Raw genomic sequence first — 22,385 nt, 5'->3', positions numbered from 1 at the left:
TCCAAGTGATTAGTGGAGTTGGGAGAACGGTAGAGACAACAGATGAGTTTGACACAATGAGGTAGAGAGATTTTAAGTCAGAGAAGATCAAAGAGAGGAGATTCCAAATTGCCAAGTCTCTGACAGGGAATATCAGAACGGACATATGCACAAGTACCACCTTTGAGGCGAAAGGAATCATACAGCAAATAATTTGGGCATCTGAGATGAGCAGTAGATGAATCAACCGATAACTGAGATTCTGTCAGAAAAAGTACATTGGGTTTGGCAGACTGCAAGTGGAAATGGACATCGTTGAGATTAGAATTGAGACCACGTATATTTGTGAAATGAATTAGGAAGTCCTTGGGAGGTTTAGATCTTTTCGCAGATAAGCTTGCTCTATTAGTTTGACAATTCATGGTGTATTCAATAGTAAGAAAAAGTAGGTGGGATATGCTGTATGAAGTAATGAAATTTTTGGATATGGCGTACGTGTGGTAAGAATATACCCAGATCCTTGACATAACGTGGCCTCGACAATGCTCCCCGCATACACTACTCGGACTCCCTCCAGTCACTATCTGGCGGAGTAGAGGTAGCAAGATTATACACTAGCTGATCTGGAAGCTTCCTAGAGAGTTACCAATAGGTTCAGTCCAGTGTACTAACTAGTGGCTGGCCTGCGAACACTGTTTTAGACCTGTACCCTCGAAATGTAAGGAATATTGGATCTCACCACGACGTTCATCATAACCTCAAAAGTCATCAATCATGCTGCATGATGGAAGAGATAGGGAAGGGTTGACCGGAACTTACTCTAGAGACTAAACATGGGTTCCACCACTTCAAGCCTCCAGTAAGCAAAGTGGTGGTACTTCACCGATTGATGAGAGTCATCTACCACCTAGTACTGCCTGGTAACATAGAGGGGCAGCGTTCCTCCATGTGGTGTGGGCGCCACACCTGGACCCCTGCTTACGTTGGTTCACACGTGGGTGGTCACCCACCATGTACTTGTGCATGGAGGTTATACCCAGGAATACTAACAGTCCCACCATCGTGAAGGTGCAAGCAGAGGATTTGGCTGTCACAGACCATCCGGACTTCGCTGACATTGGGTCCACTTGACTTGAGTGTCACCCGAATATCAGTTCCATCAGCGTTTTAGACTCCCAGGTAGCAAGTACAGCTTGTCTGGCATATCTGAGAGAATGTCTGTGACAACCTCAAGGACCTCTTTACTTATGTAACCTCTAGAAGGAAGGGATTGAATCAGATTAGGCCACTTGATACCGATGGTTCAGCTGTTGATGATCCTGCTCAGGTGGCTAACAAACTAAAAGAATATTTTGCATCTACAGTCACACATGAGGAGTTATTCAGGGAGGGGAATGCCAGAGGTGTATTAAACTCTAGCAGTAAGCTAGATAATCTGGTAATAACTGAGAGTAAAGTGGAGGAGAAATTGTTGAAGATAACATATAAAGGCACCTGGGCTTCGATGGAACCTATCTAGTTATATTAAAGGAGGCATCAAAAGAAATAAGCAAACCCCTAGCCATAATTATGAGAGCTTCCTTGGACTCAGGGGAAGTATTCATTGACTGGAGATGTGCAAATCTGACTCCAATCCTCAAAGGAGGATCAAAGGGTGACACAGGTAATTACAGACTTGTTAGTTTAACTTCTGTTCCAGAGAAATTACTGGAGGCACTAATTAATGAAGCATTGCAGGATCATCTAGACAAGACTTTAGTTATAGCTTGGACAAAGTATGGGCTCGTTAAGGGGAAGTCTTGTCTGACCGGTTTGATTGGATACTATGATGTGGTCACAAAGGAACTGGATGCAAAGTATAATTTTGATATCATATATTTGGATCTTAGGAAGGCTTTTGATACATGCACATGGAAGACTGCTGCACAAATTGAAGCAGTGTAGCATTGGAGGCAAATTGCTGTTATGGATAAAGGGATGGTTCGAGGGGGAGAAGATAGAGAGTGGTAATCAATGGACACTGTTCATCGTGTACTAATGTTATTAGTGGAGTCTCTCGGGGTTCAGTGTTGCGTCCGTTATTGTTTTCTGTATTTATAAATAATATTGATGATGGTATATCAAGCTTAATGTCCAAGTTTGCAGACGATACAAAGGTTGGCAGCATTGTTAAGGACACTACTGACACTTTGCTGCTGCAACAGGATCTAGAAAAGTTGAGCAGGTTGACTGAGAGGTGGCAACTGAAGTTTAACATTGACAAATGTAAATACTGCATATGGGAAGCAGTAACTCCAGAGTAACGTATCAACTCTGTGGTACTACACTGACAGTGGTAGAGAATGAAAAGGACCTGGGGGTAATTATGCAGGCAGATATGAAGTTCTGAGCAGTGCAGATGGTCTGCAAGAGTAGCTCATGGTGTCTTGTCAATGATATACAGGAATTTTTCTAGCAGAGATAAGGTGGTGATTATCCCCTTGTATAAGGCAATGGTCAGGCCAAACCTTGAGTACTGTATACAGGTCTGGAGGCCTCATTTTAGGAAGGATTTAGAGCTGTTGGAACGAGTACAGAGAAGGGCAACAAGATTAGTGAATGGAACAAAGGGTTGTTCTTACGAAGAAAGGCTTAAGTTTTGGAAATTACAGTGTCTGGAGACTAGGCACCTGCGAGGTGATCTGATTGAGGTGTATTAAGACTTGAATGGTTTGAGCATGTTCAGTGCTGGTGGGATTCTTCTTCTTGCTCAGAATAAAAGCCTGAGAGGACATAAATTCAAATTGAGGAAAGTCAGTTGTAGGATAGATGTGCGGATGTTTGCCTTTAGCCAGCGGGTGGTTAATTGCTGTAACAAACTTCTATCTGTCGTTGTAGAAATGGATAGCTTAAATAGATTCAAGGCAGAACTTCACAAACATTTGGAGTGAGTGGATGGGAATAAGGGTTTTTTTTTTTTTTCGGCTGATGCTATATAAGCTTGCTTTCTTGCATCATGTGCCTTTGCTAATGCAAAAAAAATCCGAATTCATTCATTTTATTGACAACATTTCTGACATTACTGCATAGACAATTTAGACTTAGTGTTCTTGTATAGTTAACTAGCCTGACATACCCCTTGAAATTATATAAATTCAACTTGAGGAAAGACACTTGTAGGATAGATGTAAGGAAGTTTGCCTTTAGCCAACGTATGGTTGATTGCTGGTAGAAACCTCCATCTGTTGTTATAGAATTTGATAGCTTAAATAGATTCAAGGCAGAACTAGACAAACTTTGGAGGAAGTGAATGGGTGAAATGAGAACGGGATGTGTTTTTTTTTTTTTTCTCGCTGATGCTATATAAGCTTGCTTTCTTGCATCATGTGCCTTTACTAATTCTAATCTTCAATAACCATCCATTGCTACTCCTGCAAACATCAGTGCAATCTTGTTGTTGCTCAGGTGTATGTAGTTGTGGAACCGACATACACAAACATGTCATATGCAAATAGTCATGGAGAATACCATGCGTGCTTCTTGCTGGTATTCTCAGCATCTCTTCCAGTTGCATTACTGTTACACAGCAGTCTTCACAATCTTCTCTTATAATTACAGAAGCAGTGTTTATGGTTTCTGTGGTATCAGCAGTGGTTGGAGCTCCAGGACGTTTGTGATCAATATATGCAAGCATAGATTAACCATAAGCCTTTTTTAACATTTCTTTTGCTTCAGCTTATGGTTTTTTGAGACAGAAACAAAATTTGAGATCAGAATGCTGTTCCTTGCATGTCAGCATCCATTGTTTTGTAGGCAAAACTGAAAGGCATAAACTTGACTGATCGGCAAGGTCACAATGTGCATGAGTCAGCTACACAGTAGCTGGGTAATGCAGCTTGGTTTGGTCTTAAATTCTGCAGCTCAACTAGAAATAACAAGCAGTAGAATGGTACTTTGTTAAAAATTATAATTATTCTTTTTTCTGTAGCTCTTGTAATTTGATGAGGATAATATCTGAATATTCCAGTGGCCATAAAGCCATTGGTGCAAAGCCAAGAAGGCTCTCTTTGTTAGTGGAGGTCAAAAGTACTTTAAAGAAGTGCAGCACTGTAGTGCCAACTTTCTACCAGAAATTACCTGAACTTCATCTACAGCACATTGAAGATTTCATTAATAAATCTTTGAATAAATGCCGTTACATATATTTAATACCATCATTATTTATTCATAAAATATATACTCACTAACTTTTATTTTCACTCACCCACTCACTGAATTTGGTATACTGTCCCAGACAACATATAGATCCCTCATGTAGTGAAAGGTCTATATGTCTGTCTTTCCCTTTCCTTCCCACCAGTAAAATAGAATGAATCACTTTTACTTTTAGAAAATTGAAGTTTTTATTCAAAGAAATTATTATGAATAAGTTATTTTTTGTCATTATTAATTATGTTAATGTATACATTCAAATTTTCCTTTTATTCATTCTTTCTAGAATGAAAATGAAAATAAATTACTGTCTCAGACTCCTGTACAGCTGAAATCTCTAACCAGTACCATCACTACCACCACCACCACCACCACAGCTGCCACCACCACCACCACTACCACCACTACAGCTACTACTTCTACAACAGTAACAACTTCAGTGCAACAACAAGAACAGCAACAGAATCAGGATCATCAACAGGAAGTTATGTTGAAATCTGTCAGTCAAAATGTTCATTTGGTAAACTTACTAAAGCAAAGTCCAGGCCATTCGGTTTGTATTTCTCATATTATTATTTATTTTTTTCATTCTGGAAAAATTAATTAATAAAGCATTTTGTTACCTTTAAGTGTTAAGCACTTTTTTCAAATTAAAACTTCTGATTTTCATGCCATTATGCACAAGAGCACTGAGCAAGATAAATATGTGGCACTACAATTACAGTTACTATGAGCCAAGTAGGGTTAAAACATAAATCATTAACTTTGCCACGAAATGAGAATATAATTCATGATTAAATTTAGAATTTAATATCATATACAATAAAATCTAAATTGAAGATTTTCTGAGTTTTAAATTTATCTTTTTGCGGCCCCAGCTAAAGCCTGACATAAATAATCTGTAATTAACTAAAAATATAATGTTTCAAATTTTAGTGTTGTGTCCAAAAAAGAATTAGTCCCTACACCATTTAATGTTTATGTAGTGGTTACCTTATATGTGTTTTTGTTTATTCAAGGTAATCTTGCAGTTTGTATTTAGTACTGGCAAATGATATAAAGAAGCAAGCTTGTCCAGCATCGAGGAGAGGGAGACTGCTACCCACACGTCATCCGTCCATTCCCCTCTAATATTTTGTATAATCCTCTATTAGTGGTTGTTTGGAAAAGTAACAGTTTGATGGAGGAGGGTTTGATATTTATTAAGGTGACCAGTAATGGAGTGTACTTGCCATCTGATGATCCAAGGTTCCTAATTGAGATAATGCTAGTTGGTGATACAGTTTTTAGATAAACTGGGAATGTATTCTCTGATTGAGGCAGATGGAACAGAACCAAGTTATGTCTACTGGGTGCTAGGGTCCATCACTGAATCCTGTGAGACTCCACTAATAATGGTCTGAAAAGAGCAGTGTCCATTATTAACCACTCTTTGTCTTCTGTCACTCAGCCATCTCTTTATCCATAGCAGTAATGGTCCTCTAATGCCACACTTCTCAATTTGTACAACAGTCTTTCATGTGGAATACTATCAAAAGCTTTACTTAAATAAATTTAAGTATATGGTGTCAGGATTACCTTTCTTTTGTTGCTAGTTATCAGACAAGGTCTCCCCTTGAACGAATCCATGCTGTGATTGCCATATCATTGTGTACCTGTCATCTTGACATTATTTCACATTATTTCTGTTCCTCACGTTACTTCTAAAGAAGTAATGTGAGATTAGAAAGTAATGTGTCGGTGCTTAAAAGCACCAACTATATTTAGAGGTGGACTGGATCAAAAATTCTTACCGAGGAAAACTTGTGGTCCCATACTAGTGCTTATAGCCACATTGTTTATGGCCAAAATCACACCAGCCACCAGGGTTTTCCCGGTAAGTCACCTCCCATAAATTCAAAAATGTTTTATGGCCAAAGGTTTGCTTACCTCTTTTGCTCTCTTATATATCACTTTCCTTCAATATGATTCAACCCTTTCCATAAAACAAAAAATAATTTACTACTTTTCTTCACATACTTAGGGAAAGACTTACAGTAGATTTTTGTATCAGGGAAAAGTTGTTCTTCTGTTTTTGTATGTGTATCTACAAATGGATTCACATCCATTCCTGAATGTTAACATGTTTCAGTCAGTAGTAGCAACATCTTCATAAGGCATTCATGCTAAATTGATCATCGTCTTTGTGAATTAGCAAACTATGATCCATTGATCTCGGGACCCATTTCATTTATTTTGCATAAATAGTGTATATTATTAATCATTTAGAAATTATTTGTTTACAGGACAAACATGTGGACAAAAAGAAAAAGGGGAGAGGAGAGAAAAAAGCTGACCAAGTAGCAAACTCTGTATAATCCATGAAGTAAAAGTCAATCCAAACATGACATTCACAGAAATGGCTAAAGTGAATATTTTACACCATTGTTTAGTAAAATTAGTTATTCAAAGATAAAATATGGGAGCAGAAAAGCAGCATGGACACAGCTTAAAAAGGAGGTGGGAAGTTGAATTTGAGACTTCTTGAAAATAAACAATTAGAGAAGATTTGTTGGAGTGTTTCTGGCCAATAAGTGGATTTATCTCACATGATAAGGCCACTGTACATGCAAGCCACTCCACTGTGACAAGGTGGAATATATCATTAAGAGGCGCCTCTGTAGCCAGGTGGGTAGGAGCAGCAGTGCATAGCACACACTTCTTGATTAGACCGGGATTCGAGCCCGTGACCGCCAAATATGAAGGATGCAGAAAGGTCAGGGAATGACCACCGCATATCCCCGGAGCAATATGGCCTTAGTTGCTAATGCTACTAAAAACCAAATAACAAACTAATAAACATATCATTGGGGGAGCATCCAAGTCTACACTAAAACTTAGAATGGACAGTTTTAAAACCTTAAATGGATGGTTACAAAGCTTTAAACAAAAGCATGCAATGGGTTACAGAAAATCATGTGGTGAAGTTGTATTATTAGGCAAGAGTCTGCCATTCACTGGATCATTGAATTGATGCCTCATCTCATACATACATATGATACCAAAAACATTTTTAATACAGATGAGACATCATTCTTCTACTGTCTAATGTTAAATATGACTTTGACCTTTGAAGGGGAAGCCTGCTATTGAAGGAAATTAAACAAATGCCTAACAGTCTTCTGTGCTGCAATTCAGTTTATACAGAAAAGTTGAAACTCCCCCCCCCCCATATGCTAGTGTTTGCATACTTCCAATTGGGAAGTGTGCAAACACTAGCATTAGTAGAGGCATATGATGCAAGAAAGCAAGCTTATACAGCAACAGCTAAAAAAAAAAAAAAAAAAAAAAATCCCATTTCACACAACCATTCACTATAAAAGTTTGTCCAGTTCTTGAATTTATTTAAGCTAAGACAGATGGAAGTTTGTTCCAGCAATCAACTACTGGCTGGCTAAAGGCAAATTTACGAACATCTATTCTATGACTTTTTTCCCTCAATTTGAATTTATGCTCTCTCAGGTTCATAATCTGAGCAAGAGGAAGAATCTCGTCAGCATTGAGCCTACTTAACCCATTCAAGGCCTTAAACATCTCAATCAGATCACCTCGCAGGTGTCTAGCCTCCAGATGCTGCAATTTGCAGAATCTAAGCCTTTCTTCGTAAGAGCACCCCTTCGTTCCCCTCACTAATCACATTGCCCCTCTCTGTGTGTACTCATTCTAACAATTTTACTTCCTTCTGAGGACTCCAGACGTTTATGCAGTATTGAAGGTGTTGCCTGACCATTGCCTTATACAAAGGAATAATCACCTCCATCTCCCTACTAGCAAAATTCTTGTATATTATTGACAAGACCCCATGATCTGCTGTGGCAGCCTGTCAGTACTGCACAGAAAATTTCATATCTGACTGCACCATTACCCCGCCCCCAGTTTTTTTTATTCTGTACCACTCTGAGTGTAATACCATACAGTTGGTATCAGCCATCTGCCCAACCTTTCTAGATCCTGTTGCAGTAGCATACTGTAATTACTACCATTAACAACCCTGCTAACCTTTTTATCATCTGGAAACTTGGACATTAAGCCTGATATAACTTCATTGATATCATTGATAAATATACAAAACTACAATGGGCCCAACACCAAACCCTGGGGAACTCCACTAATAACATTAGTCCATGAAGAGCAGTGTTCATTAATTACCACTCTCTTCCAACTCCCACTCAACCACACTTTTATCCATTGTAGCAAATTGCCTTAATGCCATACTGCTCCAATTTGTACAGTAGTCTTTCATGTGTAACAGTATCAAAAGCTTTCCTGAAAACCAAGTATATCTTCTTCTTCTTCTTCAAGAGGATTGTTTCTATTTTTCAATGGTTTCCTCAGCCTACAAGTTAGGTCTAGTCTGTTTTCATTTCCACTTGTAGGTCGTTTAGCATTTGTGTATTTTTTACACTGAACAAGGAGCCAGCCGTTGCAGCAACCCCCAAACTGAAAGGTATCTCTCTTAGTCTGGCCCTTACCCTTTGACCTGTCTGGCTTGGAAGGCCCTAGCAATAGCTATGCTACCGCCGACTTAGCTCTCTGGGTTATTGGGACATGTAAGCCCCTTCACTGTGATAAAGTGGAATATACCATTGGGGGAGCATCCAAGTATATGATATTAAAATTATTTTTTGCATCTGGTTCCCTTGTAACCACATCATAGAATCAAATTGGCCAGAGAAGACTTCCCCTTAACAAACCCATGCTGTGTCTGAATTATTACTGCGGTCTTGTCTAGATGATCCTGCAATGTTTCTTTAACCAGCAACTGCATTATTTTCCCTAGAAGAGAGGGGGACCTCCCAGTGAAGCTGCTGGTCCTCCAGATTAGCATCACTGGGATCCAATGCCTACAGCCTATGTTCCAGGCTAACATCAGTGGAATCTGGTGTGGTTGCCGTGCGCTGCGACTCGTGGAAATTCGGAAAGGGGGATCCTGCTGGCGGCGGTGCGGTTATGGTGTATGGGTAACCCTGGCATCCAACTCCCGAGCGCATTTATTGCATGCTGGGTAGTGGGTGTCCCTTTGGGCTCTGTGGTGGGTGGGAAGCCTGGGCACTAAACCACTACAAAACTATATGAATCCTGATAAAATTCCCTGTTCTGGGGCCGCAACACAGTCCCTATCCGAAAATTTAGATCTTGATCCTGCTGATGTCACTTCAGCAAAAAGACAAAAAAACTGAAACCATATCATGTCCAACACCCGGTTTCCTCGTTATGCACTCTACAAGTGAGAAACCTTTAGAAAAAATGTCATCTTTCTTTTTCCAGAAGGGTTTGGAAGGGTTGCCAGGCGATCTGAAATCAGTAAAATGACTTTGGTCGGGAGACATCCTTGCAGAGACCAGAAGTGACAGACACTCAGAACAGCTCCTCTGAGCCACATCTATTGGGGGAATGCCTATCACAGTTAGCCCCCATAAGACGCTTAATTCATTCCATGTGTCATTGCCCAATGGGATCTGATGATGTGACGGAAGAGGAAATCTGTTCTGAATTGCAACCCCAAGGAGTGATAGCTGCGAAATGAATATTCATGCATAGGGATGGAAAACTCGTACCTATCAGTTTTCCATCCCTATGCATGAATATTCTCACACCTATGTCTCCTAAGGAGATCAAAGCTGTATATATTAACTGTCCAGTGCATCTGTATGTACCAAATCTCTAACAGTGCTTTAAGTGTAAAATACGGACACTCACAGATGGCTTGTCATGGTGCCCTTGCATATGCTCGATGTGGTGCAAAGGACCACGAAAGAACATCATGTTCAGCCGAAAAGCCATCATGCATTAACTGCCAAGGAGAGCACCCTGCGTACTCTCGAGTATGCCAGAGGTGGAAAGAAGAAAAAGAAATTCAACAACTTATAGCAGAGCTGAACATATCTTATCAGGAGGGAAGAAAAACAGTGAAACCTATAAATGTTAACAAACAGAAGGTGGCAGGGAGATGTTCCATTGGAACCCAAACAGAAATGACTATACCACTAAAAGAGTCATTCACTCCTATCATTTGCTACTGCTAAGCTCACAAACACCCACAAAGAAAGATCAATCAGCTGCCACTCCCAAATTAGTACCTCTTAATGCTCCAGTAAAAAAAGGAGAGAATAAGAAGCCTGAAGGAGAAAAGAATAAGAAACCTCAGGTATCTCCCAGTGCCAAGAAAACATGGTTGTTAAGGAGAAGGAGATACAAGACGATTCAGTCTTGGAACTCTGTGCAGGAGGAAATGGACATGAGACAGTGTCCGTACTTCCCCAAAAAAGAGAAATCCAAGACTAACAAAAGTAAGCTCTCAGCACCTCGGAAGCCGCCTGATGCACCAACCAAGCCAAAAATAATGGCTAAATTCCTAGTGGAACTGTTGTGGATTCCGACAAAACAATGATGACATCAAGGCCCTCCTGCAAAAGCATGAACCAGGTTGCTTTTGCTTGCAGGAGACTCGAAGACAAACGAAAACCCTTCCTTTTGTAATACTACCATCATTCGAAGGGACAGAACTGGGGATGGACCTGCTCGTGGCAGTGTTGCTGTTCTTTTGGGAATCACACCCCATTTCAATGTATTCTGCTTCCACCAACATTGAAGCGGTAGCAGTTCGCCTTATGGTAGAGTTTTAACAGTTTGTTCGGTTTATTTGCCACCTGGAGCCGGCATCTCTCAGAAAGAACTTGATGAGCTCATTGTGCAGCTGCCTTCTCGTATCTTACTGTTGGGCGATTTTAATGGACATAACACCCTGTGGGGTAGTGCTGATGTTAATGGAAGGGGACATGTCATAGAGCATATGCTCAGTGAAAATGACCTTTCCCTTCTAAATGCAGGAACTAATACCTTTTTCCACATGCCTACCCATATATTCTCTGCCATTGATCTTACTGTGTGCTTCCCCCTCCTTCCTTCACTCACTTGGGAAGTAGAGGAGAACCTCTACAAAAGCGATCACTTCCCCACGATAACCAGTCTATTTAATGGACGGCCATGTCTATCTTTTAGGTTACCGCAGTGGAAGGTTGATCAGGCTGATTGGAATGCCTTTCAACATCTGGTAGACTTTGAAATTAGTACAGTCAGCCAAGGGACTATGGCTGACTGTACTAATTTCATGTACAAACAAACCCATCCCCCCTTCCTATCCTGTCTATCCTTTCTGTAGACATTGTACTCCCCAAATTCCAGTTCTGCATTCCTTATATCTGTGTGACACCACGTCTCTGAAATCCCAACAATATCTGCCTTTGATGTTTTGAGCAATAACTCAATTTCATCAAATTTATTTACTAAATTCCTAGCATTGGTGTACACGCAAGTATACCTGCACCCGCTCTTCCTCTTAGCCACCCTAACACAACCCATGTGTTTACTTGTACCCCCATGATTCCCAGCAGTCTCTGAAATATCGTGCATCTTATTTTGCAGGCTACTGCTCATTCCAATAGAAGCAGTGCAAGAATAACTTTCTCCTCTGCCAGTGGCTACTGTTAATCTATTAGTCCTTGTATTCCCCCAATCTAGCAGTTTTCCGACCCACCTAACACTGCCTCGATAGCATCAGCAAACATTCTTGCGCCCTTTCTATTTAAGTGTATCCCATCCCTATAGAAGCAGTCTCTCCTGTTAACAAGTACAGACCAGGCTGAAAAAAATTCTACCCCTTGAGCCCTGCACAATCTTTCCAGGGCCGAATTGATCGACAGGGCTCTCATCATATACTCCCTCCTATCGTGTCTGGGCAGAATTGCAGACACTTTCAAATTCATGGCTTTTTTTCACCAGTGACCTGTACTTGTTAAGTAATACCGCCGGTCTCCTACTCTTAATATCATTAGTGCCAACGTGTACAACTATATCACCTTTTGTGCCCTTAAAAGATGATATCCGCTCTACAACGTCATCAACCTTTGCCCCTGGCAGACATACCCTGGTCCTGTTCCAAAAATGTATCCCAAATTCGCAAGAGTGGGGTATCAAAGGGTGACACTAGTAATTACAGACCTGTTAGCCTAACTTCTGTTCTGGGGAAAATAATGAAGAGTCTGGTTAAAGAAGTAATACAGGATCATTACTTATAATTGGCACTTATAATTTTGAGGTAAATGTCATGGTTATGATTGTCATGCACTTTTCTCTAAAAATGATACCAAGAAAAATTATTCACCTAGCATCTTGTCACCATTGGCAAAATGGGATGGCATTTGAAAGACAGGTTTGAGCAAACAGTTTGAATTTGAACACCCACGTGAATTTCCCCCTCACATTTACATATCAGTTACCGTGACAGGAATCAGGAACTTTTTTTTTTTAACTTAAGCCAAGATCCAAAAGAGCAAAAATTAACAAAACAGTATAGAGGACCATAGCATATTATTGCTATTATATTATACACTGAGTGTATAGAAATCATGGGATTCCTACCTAGTAACAGGTAGACCCACCTTTCGCCCAGATAAGGGCAGTCACACAGCGAGGCACTGAATTCACTGGTTCATGAAAGCGTTCCACAGAATTATGGACAGCAATGCAGTAAGCATGGACAGGTATTTCCTGTCCCTGCTTACTGCATTGCTGTCCATAATTCTCTCACATTCCTGAGTGGAGGATCCAAAGCTCGAATGGACCTTTCTACAGCATCCAAAAGATGTTTCACAGGGTTCATGTCCAATGAACAGGGAGGCCATTGCATAGTGATAAAATCTGCGGAGTGCTCTTCGAACCATTTTCTAGTCACCACAACTCTGTTGGGGAGGCGCGTTGTCCTGCTGGAAAAGTCCATTGCCTTGTAGGTGCACAATGACCGTGAAGGGATGCCAATGGCCTGCAGGAATAGACACGTAACCTGGACCATTCAAAGATGCATCTAGATGTACCAATGGTCCCAACATGTGCCAGTTTAACATGCCCCAAACCATTACCGACCGTCCACCTTCCTGAACAGTTCCTTGTTGACATGACAGGTGCATAGTTTGTGCGGTTTCTACCAGATTTGTCCACTTGATAACTGGAAACAGGACTCATCAGACCTTGTATTATTATTTTTGATGTGAATCAAGATATCAGATATCACAACTTTATGAAGAAGTTATATTAGTAGAATTTACTTGAGTATGGCCTTGAAGAGGAGGAGTTTCCTAAAGAATGTAGAGTTTGTTTCTCAAGAGATAGTAGATACAGTCAAACTTCCCTATAACGAATTCGATAAATCCAGTGAAAAAATTCATTATAGAGAAATTTTGTTATACAGATAATATCTTTTTTATTGGAAATCGTTATCTAATTAGAAAATGAAAACGAATTTACATTTATTTTTAATGAATTTTATTTCAAAAACATATTTATTTAAATTACATTTACACTATTTTTGCTGGTAAGTATCACAAATTTAAAAAAAATCTGTAATTTTTGTTTGCACAGTACAATTAAAAAATGTCTTTATTTAAAAGAAAACCTCACATTTATTCAGTGCATTAAAAACATTATCAGGAACATTTTCACAAAACTGTAGACCCATTTTAAAAGCGTGAATCATTTCTTTGTGAGTTGGCTTTTCTATGGTTTGGTCTGATGTGTCTTCAGCATCATCGTTAATTTCTTCCTGAACACAGTCGCATCTATTAGCACTGTTCAGCAGTATTTCATCTTCATTTGGATGTTCTGTTGTAGAGCCAGATCTTGGTTTACATAAACATTACCATCCATTGTTATTTCATTTTCGATGTTTCCAGATGATTTTAATAATGTCCAAAAGTTTTTCAGTTGTGAAAGGTCTAGTTCATCTTGTTCGTCCGGTTGTTGTTCGACTTCTGTATTCAATGCAAATCCTGCTTTCGAAAAACAATTTTGAATAGTGTATTCAGTGACATCATTTGTCCAAACCTTTGCCAGTTCAGAGATGCAATCTCTATGGTTAATTGTAACCTCCAAGTTTCTATTTTCTTGTAATGTGTTGACAATCTTCATTATTATTATTCTCTTTTGATAATGAAATTTAAAGTTTTTAATAATGCCTTGGTTGGCTGGAGTTTTGACATTATGTTTGATGGTAAGAACAACAAATTCACTTTTAAGTTTGGCAGGATGTGCTGGACAGTTGTTGGTAATCAACATGATTTTTCTTTTTTCTTTTGTTATACGCTTGTCTAGTTTTAATATCCACTCTTCAAAAATATTACTTGTCATCCATGGTTTTTTATTAAAAGTGTAGTCAATTTTCAAAGATTTTGTGCCTCTAAAACATCTTGGATTTTTTGATTTTCCAATGACTAAAAGTCCTAATTTTTCACTTCCTGTCATATTAGCTCCAACTAGCACAGTGATTCTTTCTTTGCTTTGTTGTTTTCTGCCAAAACATTTATCATCCTTAAAAGCAAGTGTTCTATTAGGTAAAATTTTAAAAATAAACCCATTTCTTCAGCATTAAAAACATCCTTAGGTTCATATTCTTCCAAAATCTTCTTTAGGGTTGTAAATTTTCTAGAGCATTCTGAGCATATTTACCTGGATTGTAAAAGTCACAAAAGTTCAAGAGGTATTACTTAATTACAATGTGCTATAGGTCATTAAGGACATACGACAAGATGTTGTTATGTAAAGGAAATAGTTTTGTTCTCATTGTGTGCAAGGAGTGGACACTTATCAGGAATGTTCATATAAGAACATGTACTTGTCATATAAGAAACCTACTTGTACAAATTGCTCAGCTGTGAATCATCCTTCATCACATTCTGTTCGAATCACTTTGTGTCCATCGTTCCGGAATGCACTGTAGTTTGTCAGGACAGTGACTTTTTAGTTTTTGCTTCAGGATACATGGAGGTAATGATTGCTGTTGCTTCACACCTTGTACTGAATTTGTCTTCCTCTCCAACTTCTTCCTTCTACTCTCTTTCCTGTTCTTGCTGTTCTTTTCTTTTCTTTATTTGGTATTATTAGTACGCAGATAGTGGATCCCTGGCTGCTTCCACATACTAGGGATAGTAACCAGCTAGTGGCAATGTATGTTTCATATATCTGTACAGTATTGTAAATAGGTGGGCAGGGTTGCCATTTTCCTTGATCCAGGAAAGCTGGCTGAGACTGCCTAGTTTAATAAATAAATAAAATAATGTTTGCTGCCTGTCTTCATGAATTTCTTTTAGCAACATCCAGTATTAAATGAAGATACTCAGCAACTGCGCAGTGCTTGATTCTCTCAACATTATCTTTCCACACTTCAATGCCTTCTGTAAAAGAGAAGAATATAGTTAGAAATCTGAAATTTTCTTTGAACACACAAGAGGGAGTCACAGCACTTCTTGGAGGCGCCTCTGTAGCCAGGTGGGAAGGAGCAGCAGTGCGTAGCACACGCTTCTTGACAGCCTCAGCCACAGCACTTCTTGTGCGTTCAATTTGCAATATTGTTCACGAAAACCTCTGCAGTCTATTTTGGGCTAAAACTTTTCAACTCATTCTCATAGATATATAAATAGATACAAACACATGCACACACTGAGTTGTTTATGTTGTGTGTGTGTTTAAGGTTCATGTATAAGGTATGTTTGTGTCAGACGGCACCTGGGCTTTCTCCCATTTCTGCGTGTGTGTTCGCTGTATCGAGGACAGTACGATGTCAAGCCAGAGAATTCAAAGTGTGTGGGCCATGTCTGTGCAGTGTGATGTGATGTGCTCATTGTTTGTCCGGCTTATTGGCCGCCAGGCCCCTAGTGGGGCGCGACGTTGCCCATACCTCACCACGTGGAGGCTAGCCTGGTGTGTCCAGTATCACAACAAGTTGCTCTGGCAGGTCTTGCCACCTAGTTTCCTGGGATTTCAGTGGCTAGGACCTAAAAAAAAAAAAATCACACATTAATGTGGGATTGCTGTTTGGAAGTCACTGGTTGGGGTTGAACGCTATAGAGATGTGTTAAAAGGCCTAATAGGTCGGGCAAAATTTTGATGTTATTAAATTTAGACGTGAGACTAGATGAAAGATAATAGTGTTAGTTGGGACCCTATTGGGACCACAAAAAGGGGGGGGGGGGTAACACTAGAATTTGGCCAAAAGAGATTTACATGAAAGCGGTAGAATTTAGACATTGATTAGAATTTGACGGCATTGTTAAGGGGTGTACTTGGTCAGTTTAGTGAGTGGGGGGAGAAACAGATAGAAGAATAGGGACATTAGAGTAGGCATCCCCAAAGAGGTCAGTGGAGACGAGCTCCACCAGGCAAAGTATGGGGGGGAGAGCTAGTCTCTGTCCCCCCTGCCGGGGGATGGGGTTTTAAAGGGAACCGGGTTACCCAGTTCAGATCACCAATGGCGTGTCGGCAGCAAAGCCGCAGTATGTCTTCGTCGGTGATGGTTTTCATGTCCATGTAGTGTCGAATCTGGTAAGAAGGTCAAGCTACCCGTCCTGCTCTGGGGATGGGATATGTTAGCTGGCAGCGGGAACCCACCAGGCAAAAGAGTGGGAGAGAGACACACATTTGCTTTATTCATAATCTGCATTCCTACTCTACTTACATTCACTTTTTTTATTTTATACTTTTTTTTTCTTATATTTTATATATATATTTTTTTTCACTCACACTCTCATCTTTTTCTCACACACCAGAGATGTGTGTGTGTGTGTGTGTGTGTGTGTGTGTGTGTGTGTGTGTGTGTGTGTGTGTGTGTGTGTGTGTGTGTGTGTGTGTGTGATGAATAACAAGAAAGTGGAAACAAGAAGACAGAAAAATGGGAAAAAGAGGAAGTAATCAAAGGCAGCAAATGCTAAACTTATGCATAGCATGGCAATAAAGGGGGGGATGAGGGAGATAGTGAGTGATGGGGGGGGTAAAGAGGGTAAAAAAAGGTACAATAAGAGATAAAAAATTACAAAATTGACAAACCACAACTTACAAAACTGGCCTCTCATCAGGTGTCAACAGCCAAGTCAGCATTTTATCCCACACTTTATATATATATAATAAATTAACTAAAATACAGTATAAAATGACAGAAAGAACTATCATAAAAAGTATCATTTACAATATTGTCATTTCACTAGCCTAAAGGATACAGGAAAGTTGTATACATTGCAATGTATTGGTGCTTAATGCGTTAACTGCATCATGGCATACGTGTTCAAGCGCGAAAATTTCTTTGTCAGTAAAAAAATATTAGCATTAGCATTAGTAGAGGCATATGATGCAAGAAAGCAAGCTTATTCAGCATCAGCCAAAAAAAAAAAAAAACCCCACTCCCATTTCACCCATCTGTTCGTTCCAAATACCTGTCCAGTTGAGCTTTAAATTTGTTTAGGCTATCAACTTCTACAACAAGTGATGGAAGTCGGTTCCACCAACCAACCACCCGCTGGCCAAAGGCAAATTTCCGCACATCTATCCGACATCCGTCCTTCCTCAATTTGAATTTATGCCCTCTGAGGTGATTATTCTGAGCAAGATGAAGAATCCCATTGGCATTGAGCATGCTCAAACCATTCAAAGCCTTATACACCTCTATCAGATCACCTCGCCGGTGCCTAGTCTCCAGACTCTGTAATTTGCAAAACTTAAGCCTTTCTTCGTAAGAGCAACCCTTTGTTCCATTCACTAATCTTGTTGCCCTTCTCTGTACCTGTTCCAGCAGTTCTACATCCTTCTTGAAATGAGGCCTCCAGACCTGTATACAGTACTCAAGATGTGGCCTAACCATTGCCTTATACAAGGGAATAATCACCTCCTTATCCCTGCTAGAAAAATTCCTGTATATCATTGACAACACACCATGAGCTACTCTTGCAGCTCGTCTGCACTGCTCAGAGAACTTCATATCTGCCTGCACAATTACCCCCAGGTCCTTTTCATTCTCCACCACTGTCAGTGTAGTACCGCAGAGTTGATACGTTGCTCTGGGGTTACTGTTTCCCATATGTAGTACTTTACATTTGTCAATGTTAAACTTCATTTGCCACCTCTCAGCCCATCTGTTCAACCTTTCCAGATCCTGTTGCAGCAGCATAGCGTCAGTAGTGTCCTTAACGACCCTGCCAACCTTTGTATCATCTGCAAACTTGGACATTAAACTTGATATCCCATCATCAATATCATTCATAAACACCGAAAACAACAACGGACCCAACACTGAACCTTGAGGAACTCCACTAATAACATTAGTCCACGTTGAGCAGTGTCCATTGATTACCACGCTCTGTCTTCTGCCACTCAACCAACCCCTTATCCATAGCAGCAATTTGCCTCCAATGCCACACTACTCCAATTTGTGCAGCAGTCTTCCATGTGCAACAGTATCAAAAGCCTTTCTAAGATCCAAATATATAATATCAAAGTTATTCCCTGCATCCAGTTCTTTTGTGACTACATCATAGTATCCAATCAAATTGGTCAGGCAAGACCTGCCCGTAACAAAACCATGCTGCGTCTGAGCTATAACTGAATTCTTGTCTAGATGATCCTGCAGTGTTTCTTTAACCAGTGCCTCCATTAATTTACCTGGAACAGAAGTTAAACTAACAGGTCTATAATTACTTGTGTCAGCCTTTGCTCCTCCTTTGTGAATTGGGGTTACATTTGCACATCTCCAGTCTATGGGTGCCTCCCCTGAGTCCAAAGAAGCTCTCATAATTATGGCTAGGGGTTTGCATACTTCCTTTGCTGCCTCCTTTAATATAACTGGATAGATCCCATCCACCCCAGGTGCCTTTTTTATGTTTATCCTCAACAATCTCTCCTCCACTTTCCTCTCAGTTATTACAAAATCATCCAGCTTACTGCCAATGTTTACTTTACCTACATCATTCTCCTTCCTGAATAACTCCTCATGCGTGAATGTAGATGCAAAATACTCGTTTAGATTGTTAGCCACCTGAGCAGGATCCTCAACTGTTGAACCATCAATATCCAGTGGACCAATCTGATTCATCCCTTTCCTTCTCGAGTTCAAATATGTAAAGAACTCTTTTCTGTTTTTCTTTGCATCCTTTGCCAAGGATTTTTCGTAGTCTGTCTTTGCCTGCCTAATCTCCTTTGTGACTTGGTTACAGACCAACTTATATCTATCATAGGCTTCCATGTCACCCATTAATTTGTACGTATCCCATGCATTTTTCTTCTCTGCCACATGTCTCATTAATTCATCTGACAACCATTTAGGCCTAAACCTTGAACAATATTTCTTAGTTGGTATGTAAAGCCTGGTAGCCTCCAAGATTAGTTCCTTGAATGCTTCCCATTTTGAGTTTGCTGTTGGTAACATCATCAGTTGGTCCCACTGTATAGAATTTAAATACTGTCTCAGACCATCATAGTCGCCTTTACGAAAACAAAAACCCTTCCCTTTACCTCTGATGGTAGTTACCTCCTTGAGTAAATCCCACTTCAACACACTGTGATCACTGCCACCTAGTGGTTCATTTATCTGCAGATTCTTAATGCATGAAGAATCACTACTGATAATCAGATCAAGAGTATTGCTCCCTCTTGTTGCCTCACGAACATGCTGATGTAGAAAACAATCATCCAATAAATCCACAAAAGCCTTGCTAGTGTGCGAGTGACCAATCCACAAATTCCAGTCAATATCTGGGAAATTAAAATCCCCCATTATAAGACTCTCTGATTTACTGGCCCACTCTATTTCCCTGTACAATATCTTATTATACTCATCAGAGTCATTAGGCCTATAGCACACTCCTACTCTCAATTTTGATTTCCCTATGCTTATGTCACACCAGACTGACTCGACACTGCCCTGTCCATCGATGTCGACTGGCTTCACTTCCTTGGACTTTATGTGTTTCTTAATTAATAGCATAACCCCTCCTCCCCTCCTGTCCTGTCTGTCCTTTCTATACACATTGTATTCCCCAAATTCCAGTTCCGCATTACTTATATCTGTGTGACACCACGTCTCTGATATCCCAAACTAATTCACTGATATTAACTAATTCACTGAAGGATAATTCTGCAACTCACAAATTCTATATTCTAGAGACTATTATAAAGTTGGTCAGATGGGCTGAGAGGTGGCAACTGAAGTTTAACATTGACATTGAAGTTTAACATTGCGTATAGAGCAGGACGATGAGATTAGTGAGGGCAACAAAGGGTTGCTCTTACCAAGAAAGGCTTAAGTTTTGCAAATTGCATCATCTGGAGACTAGGCACCTGTGAGGTGATCTGATTGAGGTGTATAAGGCCTTGAATGGGTTGAGCATGCTGAATTCTGATGGGATTCTTCTGCTTGCTCAGATTACGAACCTGAGGGGGCATAAATTCAAACTGAGGAAAGACAGTTGTGGAATAGATGTGTGGAAATTTGCCTTTAGCCAGCTGAAACAAACTTCCATATGTTGTTGTGTAAATTGATAGCTTAAATTCAAGGAAGAATTGGACAAACATTGGGAGCAGATGGATGAAATTGAATTTTTTTTTTTGCTAATGCAGCCTGGGAATTTTTAATCCACTTGAAAAGGAAAACACTAACTTGAAGAACTATTTTCTTTTGATTTGACAGAAGGAAAAACCGGGTATTTTTGTCAAGCATTCGCCAGCTCTTGGGGTGGGGAATGCTTGACAAATGCTTGACTAATTTGGCCATAGTGAGAAGAAAGCCCAAAAATGTCTCCACCCTTCCCAGTCCAGAATGAGTTAAGCCTGTAATTTTCAATCCTTGGTCAAAAAGGTTATTGGTGAAGCCAGCAGTGAAAGTTTTAAACTTTGATTCTACATATGACAGTCCTGTGCCAAGAGATCATATACTGCAAGTGGCAGAATAGGATCCCTTGAAGTTTTTACACAACAGAAAGATAAACCTTTGTGCTGATAAACTATCTTATCCATTGCATTTGCTTTTTATGAAGGGTTGGAAATGCCCGTGAAGGAGGCAAGATGGAAATTCTGCAGATTGGGTTTGAAAGCTGATGTACAATTCAGATAATTGCACATTCACTGAAAGAATGGATATCTGTAGCTAAATCCAAAGATAGCGAGGAGAAACTGTAAAACAAAGATTTGACTTGAGTATTTTTGTCTTTGATTAATTTATATATGTCAGCATCAATGCTTTGGATCTTCTGTACCAATAGTTATCTTCCTTCTGCATAGGAAGAAAATTATTGGTGCTCTAAAGCAGTGATATTTAATAGATAATGAGGGTTTACTATGGAGAGAGTAAACTTCATTGGCATTCATTTTGGGAATTTGGGGAACTAATTCTACTACTATAATTCTACTAATTATATGATGGCAGCAAGAAGCTTTCTGGATTTGGTCTTCATTTGAATTTGTAGTGGTTAAAAACAACAGTTGTGTCAGAGATGTGTATTCTTGCATTGATGTAGTGTCTGTATTGATGATACAGTGAGTAAAATGTGCTGCTTGAACTCTGGACCTTACTCATAGGTGATAACTGGTGTAATAGTCTGTGTGCATACTGAATGAAAGAATTTGGATGTTGAGTGAGTGCTGTTTTGCTTGCCATTTTTGTTTGAAAAATTTTACATGCAGTGCTTGTATTTGGTCACAGAAGAGAAGCCTTGAGATCCAAGGTAATGCCTAAATCTTTTTGTGCCAGACATTTTTTTGATTGAACATTCATGATTTCTGGTAGTTCAGAAGAAGATGGCTACTGTAACCTGTAGAGTTAACTTCTAATACTGGCACTGATAGCAATAATTTTGAATCATTTTGATTAATGCCAACTAGAGATGAAAAATGCGAACTAAAATGTCCCATTTTTGATCGCTCTCAGTATTTCTTCTTTCCCTCTCTGCATAATTTCATCAATGCTTGTTATTTCGTTCTTCCACATTTTTTTTTTTTTTTTGCTATTTCACTGTCGGGGAAACATATTTTTGAACAACATGCCTGCATGGTCAGTGCAATTCATAGGCAGATTATGTTCTATGACAAAAGATGCAAATAAATATTTGGCATGTATGACATCCTCTTCACTATGAAATGCTACATCAATTTTTGCATTTCTTTCTGTGAACTGTGCACTATCCTCATGCTTATCTGAAAATATCTCATTACAGCCTGTTTCCTGCTACCTTTTCAAATTTTTTAGATTCTACAATATGTGGAAAACCTTGCATATATGTTTTCTGAAATTTTACCTTGTATTTCTTTGGTATCTTACTGAAAGAAATTGTTTATCTTCACAACTTGAGTACAGGAACTCCCCGATT

At 39.6% G+C, this 22,385-nt stretch overlaps 1 protein-coding gene across 3 annotated transcripts in view; it reads left to right on the top strand.

Annotated features, from left to right (window-relative positions):
* LOC150087056 (uncharacterized) overlaps positions 1 to 22,385 on the top strand; it is a 599,010-nt gene that overhangs the window by 341,817 nt on the left and 234,808 nt on the right. For all 3 annotated transcript variants that reach the window (XM_090372920.1, XM_090372918.1, XM_090372919.1), the window contains one exon: positions 4,457 to 4,723. In XM_090372920.1, the coding sequence (XP_090229046.1) occupies positions 4,457 to 4,723 (267 nt within the window). The remainder of the gene's footprint in view (positions 1 to 4,456; positions 4,724 to 22,385) is intronic.

Source organism: Mastigoproctus giganteus, chromosome 4 (genome assembly GCF_048544385.1).
Source record: "Mastigoproctus giganteus isolate SK-2022 chromosome 4, ASM4854438v1, whole genome shotgun sequence".
In the NCBI taxonomy this organism is placed as follows: Eukaryota; Metazoa; Arthropoda; class Arachnida; order Uropygi; family Thelyphonidae; genus Mastigoproctus; species Mastigoproctus giganteus.
The sequence above is the reverse complement of the archived record's forward strand: the minus strand, read 5'-3'. Positions and strand labels throughout refer to the sequence as shown.